The 7,251-nt window shown below is 33.8% G+C and overlaps 1 protein-coding gene across 3 annotated transcripts in view; it reads left to right on the top strand.

The window, feature by feature from the left end:
* Positions 1-6,864, top strand: part of LOC100162799 (BTB/POZ domain-containing protein 2) — a 56,002-nt gene extending 49,138 nt beyond the window's left edge. For all 3 annotated transcript variants that reach the window (XM_016805463.2, XM_016805462.2, XM_001946946.5), the window contains exons 4-5: positions 2,259-2,727; positions 3,959-6,864. In XM_016805463.2, coding sequence (XP_016660952.1) covers positions 2,259-2,727; positions 3,959-4,519 — 1,030 coding nt within the window. In that variant the 3' untranslated portion in view covers positions 4,520-6,864. The remainder of the gene's footprint in view (positions 1-2,258; positions 2,728-3,958) is intronic.
* Positions 6,865-7,251: the final 387 nt, after the last annotated feature.

The following is a 7,251-nucleotide window of genomic DNA, read 5'->3' as shown; positions in this document are numbered from 1 at the left end:
AATCCCCTTAAAATTAACGGCAAGGAAGTTCGGCACGCGCGGGTTTCATGAATTTAATGGATGTGGGGAAAAGAAAAGCATCAATATATTTTAAATACAATCAATTTAAATTAGTTAAGTTTTTATACTTTGTTTTTAGTCTTTAGGTATTTCTTTTGAAAATGTTTTACTACAGTTGTGACTTGTGACTCACATACGCTCAGAGAATGCGTTTATTTATAGAAATAGAAATTTATGCATAGTAGCAATATGAAAACGATGAAAACACTAACGTGTAAAATATATAATTTCGTTAAATTTCTGAATTAAAGTTGTTATTAGAATAATTGTATTGTTATGTAAATTATATATTATGTTATGTATATATTATTGTAAATTACTTTTTGCTTTAATCTTAATTTAATTTATTACAATTTTGTTTTATTTATGAATAAAAAAAAATATATACTTACCTATTGCTTAGTTATATTACGTTAAGTTAGTTACTTAAATTAAAGGGAATTTAAATTCGAGTCCATATTGACTACATACCATAATTTATAAAATTACTCATGGTAAAATCTGCAAAGCATATTCTAAGAAGAGCAGTTTTATCAAGTATCGCAATTTATCCCATTGACGTAATATTTGATTGATTTTTCCCAACTGTGAACTGATAGTAATAATAATAAAAAATAATAAATAACAATGATTTTAAAGAATCTTCTCAATCAATCACAGCCTAAAATTGTCTTATTCACCGTGTCCAATGTATAAATTGGCGCTGTGCCATAAAAAAAGTTCTTATACCTATATGCCATTAAAAAAAAATTGTTATGCTGATCAAGTTTGGAGATTTAGAGATTTATAGATACGATTAGTCATGATCAATAAATTAAATGACATTTCACTGGTGAATTTATTTGTAATCTTTATAATGATGCTTTGCGCTTTTATTACCTATATATTATACCTAGTATAATTTTTACTCATATTTTAAGAAAAGTTTTAAAATAGAAACGCAGAATAACTTTAACACTGTCATCATGCATATCATGTGCAGTTAAACTCTTACCTGTCTATATTATATTTGTATATTATGTAAATTGTTAATCCGCATGACTACTAGCCAGTTGGCTGTATAATAGTGTATACAGTATACACTATAGTCGGGCTCACGAAAAGTGAGCACTGAATACAGCGATCCCAACAGCCGTTTTACATCAGTGATAACCAAAACAATTTGGCACGTTGTTTTTACCAGGTAATACAAAACAATACTAGAAAATCTGAGAGCCCCTGGCCCCGACAATATTTGAGCTCCACCCATCGGCCGCCAGCGCTCACTTTTCGTGAGCCCGACTATAGCATTAAAAATAAAAATCTTTTAATTGATTTTATAGAAAAATAAATATTTTTTAGATTTGCGTATAGGAACAAACGAAAGTTCAGTAATAAAAATGAAATGTTGATTCTTATATGGGTTGGATTATTTTAGGGTGTTTTTCGAGCGTGTCTACTACTCTATAATAGTCAAATACATGAGAAAATGAGAAAGGAGCCTCAGCTAAAGTTTAACACGAATTATGATTGTATATTATATAATATTTTATAACACAGTATTATGTTTCGTAGGTATATAATATATTGTAAAACCAACGGCAGTTGTTAAAGTTCACATTAACAATATTAAAGATAATTTTGATTCAGAACCTACAATAACTCATTTATACCAGGTTTTTTTAATAATATTTTCTAACTTCGCAAACGTATTCCCACTCTTAATCACTCTATAATCCAAAATAAAGTGGGGATTTGTCTACGCACACCAAACCCTGCGGACTATTATCCGTTGAGCTGGGCTGACTAAACTACTGTCTACTGTATACTATCCACATTTTTTACTTTCATAAGACTGCATATACTCAGAAACGATATGTAAAAACATAAATCCGGACTCTACCCATGATATACCAAATAAAAATTTTTATATTAATGCACCATTTTTATTGTAAATACTAAATAATATTACAATTTTGTTTATAAGTATAGATGATAATACTTACTAAGTAATATTTACTTATAATAGGTAATTCGTAGACCTACCTGTATTTTGAAATGAAACGCATGAACGGAGATTTTTTGGAGCGTGTGAGGAACTTGAGCTACAAAACCTTTAACTTTACATCCGATACTTAACCACGAATTAAGATAACAATTTACAATAATAAAATTATTTATCAATACATATACCTTAACCACCATTCGTTTCATCGCAGGTTCATGTACAAGAACACGGTGGAACTGAAATCCGTAGTGACCGCGCTGGAGACGCTTGGGTTGGCCAACAAGTACATGTGCGTGGACCTGGTTAACGAATGCATCGTCTACCTAACTCGCAATCTGACCGTGGACACAGTGCTCATGGTGTACCATGCGGCCAGGCTGTACGGTGGACAGACTGCGCCACGCCGTGAACAGCCCGCCGCTTGTTCGCCAGTGGCCACTGCCCGGGCTACCGCGCCGCCACTACAAGATTTGATGCCGGCGGCCGTGGCCTCCGACGACGTGCATTCTGAGGCGTTCGCCCGCATGGTCCAGCACTACGACACGCTGTTGGCGTACTGTGGCGCGTTCATCGACAGGAACGCCGATCGGGTGATGACTGATGAGAGCGTCGACGAACTGGATACGGTCGAGCTTAGGGAACTGCTTCGTCGTGACGGACTTGCTGTGTCTAATGAAATGGTGAGGCGACGCTCATGTATTATACTGCACTTAAACTCGAATCAAAACATAATATATACCAAGTTCGTATGACGTATATAGCAGGGGATCACACTCGTTTAACATAGGGGATTAGGGTTTATTCAATATGTTTTTGTCTGATAAATGTTGAAATAAATTATTTACTATAGATGAACGTCAACAGACAACTGTAGCGTATTACATAATATACAATAAGCTTTCATTAATATCCGATAGTAACTGCAGCACACAATCGTGGTCCACGTATACATTATAATAGTAATATTTATTATGTATGACATATGTTTAGTTTCCTGTCTGTTGTTTTCAATTACCGCTCAATTTCCATAAAGTCCCTTGTATCTAAAATGTTTAAGCATCTCTTGTTTTGAACGCTTTCCTACCATCTACCAATTTCACCTTTATACTTAAGAGTAGCATGACTTTCGTCCAAGTAGTTCTACTATCACCAGTTATCTCCTGTTCTGAAATTACATTCTTGATTCATTTAATTATCGGTCCCATTTTGGTGTGATATATACTGACTTCAAAAAAGTCTTTGTTTTTGTGAGTCATAAAACTCTAATTCGTGTTCTTAGTGAATCTTCAAGGTTTGGTGAGCCTCGATAATATCCATGTTCAGGTCCTACTATAATGACATGTCATTGGATTAAAGTACTTGGTATAAAGTAAAATGTAAAGCATTTCCGACTTCATCTGGGGTCCCACAAGGGGGGGGGGGGGTCATCTGTATCTTATACTGTTCTCCTTAGTTATTACTTATTAATAATGTTCAACAAGTTTTGCATTGCTGCACTGTCGCATAGGTACTTTGTTTTGTAGATAACATCAAGCTATATGTGTGAGTATATGCTCTGAATTGCGTTTATCAATCAATCTCACCTTGTATATAGGGTTTTTACGTTTACTAGCAGTAGACAGGGGGCAGGGGTTTAACCCCTTCACCATAAAAAAAACATTTATATAATGATTTCTATTTTGTAATTACCTACATTTAATATTTAGGTATAACGATACATGTGCATATCACCTAGGCTTAAATATATTATATAATATTAAATGTCATGTATAATACCTACTGTGATAATAATTTATATGTTTTCACGTTGGCGTCGAAGTTTACTCATTCATTATATTAACAAATAACATATATTATAATTATTATACATCTGTTGTACCTACTCACGTCTCGAATGCATGATACGCGCAGGTGCTGTTCACGACACTGGAGCGGTGGTGCACGCACAAGTGCAAACAGCAGCACTTAGAACTGACGGTGGCCAACCGACGGGCGGTGCTGGACGACACGGTGCTGCTGTCAGTGCGCTATCTGCAGATGACGGCTAACGAGTTCCTGTCGGGCCCGATGCCCAGCGGCCTGCTCAACGCCCAGGAGACGGCGGTGCTCATGAAACACATACTCAACCCCAAGCAACCGAAGTGGACGTGCCAGCGTTTGACCAAGGAAACGCTTGAGTACATGGGCACGGCGCGGACGAGACGGAACCACGGAGCCGCGGGCGGGCTGTCGTACGTCATCAAGCGGCGGTCTTCGTCGTTCAGAGGCACCGCGAGCGACCCACACCACTTCGGCGACGGCGACGACAGCAGCCAATCGTCCGAGTTCGGCTCGCCAAAGCGGTCGTTCTGTTGTACGGGCGGCAAAAAAAACAAGAAGAACAGCGGCACCGGCAAGAAGAACAAGAAAAAGTGTACGGACAGCTGTTTTTGCAATTGTCTGATTTACTGTTTGGACGTGTGTTTCGGTTGAACGCGGCCCCCGGCTCTCTTCCCCTCACCACTTCCACAACACCATCACTCAATACACATACACACACACTCACACACACACTATACACGCACTGACCTAATTGTACGTTATATAATATGTGTGTGTGCTGTGTGTGTCTATATTTATAGAGATACATTTAATTTACCTTAACTCGAAGAAAAAAAAAACACAAAAAGATCTCAAAATAATAATTGTTTTTCCTTTTTGTCTAATAATAATATAGTTAATATTATGATTATAATATATGTCCAAAATTCGTCCCTACGTGCCTTCCACATTAACGGGGATGCTGTGCGTATATTATGCATAATAGTAATATTAAAATAATGTATATATAAACATTATATAAATATATATACTGCCATATGGGAGTGGTAAGGGCCTTCTTAGGACTTTAATTTCTTTATACTTTTGAACAAATATAACCATTTAAGTATAATTAATACTATTATAATTATTATAATTTTGTGCAGTGCCTATATATAATTATGAGGAGTTACGCGTACAATATTATACGAAAAGTCTGACGAATTATTATTATTATTTTTTTTTTTTTGCAAACGTATACCACTCACTCATAATAATATTATGTCATTGTCATAGACACACGGCACTCGCATGTTGTCGATTATTATAATCCCAAACGCACCATAATATATAATATAATATAATATAATATATATATTATTGTCGATAAATTATTCCGAGTAAACGAGATTCAAATCTATGGTCTAGTATAATAGTTATCCTTTGTTATTATTATATTATCACGCTCAACGAAAATAGTTTTTCAACACAATCTCTATACGGTTATACACACCTATTATATTATAATATGTACCATAGTGCCATACGTTTTAATGTTAAGTTTTATTTTTTACGAACTATACAGCTCCGGTAGGTACGTTTCTTTCGCCCCGACCATGTCGACCATAATAATAGTGATAAACAAAAAAATGTTTACACATAATAATGATATTGATATATGTATATATATATAATATAATATATAATAAAATATACTATATTCCGTCTCAAGTTCCCTGTGCACTTTTCCCGCGTACGAACACACCACCTCCATACGTGGTACGCACGTGCAGCAGCAGACCATGATAATATATTAACATAATACTACGCGTCGAAAATGCTCTCGTCCGCGCCACGCGGAAACCACTCTTGGCGGCTCGATTAATTTTTTTAACGACATTTCGCGCCAGTTACGTCCTAACCGTATAATAATAACGCCGCCACGGGTTAGGACCACAATTACTATTTAATACCTATTTTTTATCTTCTATAACTCCCCGCGCGTCACATAAAAATATATATTTATGCACACTATCACTGACATAATGTTATATATTATACATATTAAATATATTTTTATTAATATTATTATGTTGTGTCATTATTACCCATCACATCGGCGTATATATAGGTTATGGGTACCAATATGCTGCACGAGATGATATTATCATCTTCTTGCCATTCTCGTCCGCCCGACCCCACCACCCACCCTTTTCCACCGGCCGTGTTCGCCGGACTGCACTAGTGTTTTTTCGCTTCGCACGCAAAAAAGTTATTTGAATTTAGTCACTAAATCTTATCCTTTGAACAAAAAAAAGTATACTTAAATAGGCAACGTACATGATACAATATATATATATTTTGTAGTATTTGTATAATATTAAATATATAGTCATAATAATTATTGGACTATACATTCGACTTATACCATTCGTATATATGAAAAATAGTCACGATAATTATTTACATGTTTATATTTTATATAGATACCATTCAATTATATGTATATGCATGGTTAGAACGAACAAACTATATTTTATACTATTTTATTTTTATTTTGTGAAAAAAGTGATTTTTATTATTATTATTATTTTTTTTTTCATGTTAATCATCGTGTATTGACATAAACTGATATTTTTATTGTTTCGTGAGTAATTTTTAAGTGTTTTAACGTTTAAGTATTTGTATTTTTGCGTTTTTATGAATCGAGCTGTTATAATTATTTACCTATCGATCGTGTTTTGTTGTTGCTGTTTACATTTTAAAACTAAATTACCGCCCTCAGAGCTTCCTCGATGACCTTTCCCCCTGAAATGTCTGTATTATTATAAATATTACCATATTATTAAGCCGTTATATTATATGTTTAAATTACATTTAATACATTTTTGTTCGATATTATAATGATATTATGACCATAATTATTATAGTTTACTTTCGGGTTTATATTTAAAAAAAAAATTGTTTACCATCTAAATTCTATATGTATTTGCGATAAATTTTTTATATTAATTGTAGATCATCGTTTTTAATATTGTTTTTGCCGATATTTTCGGTAGTTGAAATTTAATGATTAATATATTATTATTAAACTATGTTTATTTTTGTCGTCATCAAGGGTAAAATGTTTAGCACGCGATTTATATATGGCTCTAGTCAATACCATTTACGATATTGTTAGTTTTAAATATTTATATTGGCGCTTTGTACGAACATTAAATAATATATATATATGAAATATAAGTCATATATATATAATATGTATATTACTGTGTTGTTTCCGTTTTTTTTATAGAGATAATTTGGTTTTTGTTCCCACGTAAGACTTAATATAATAATAATTTTATTTAACGTATGTCGAAAAAAAAAACCGTTTGTAAGTAACCGACAAAATGTAATGTGCA

This window comes from Acyrthosiphon pisum, chromosome A1 (assembly GCF_005508785.2).
Source record: "Acyrthosiphon pisum isolate AL4f chromosome A1, pea_aphid_22Mar2018_4r6ur, whole genome shotgun sequence".
Lineage (NCBI taxonomy): Eukaryota > Metazoa > Arthropoda > Insecta > Hemiptera > Aphididae > Acyrthosiphon > Acyrthosiphon pisum.
This window is presented reverse-complemented; position numbering and strand designations above follow the sequence as displayed.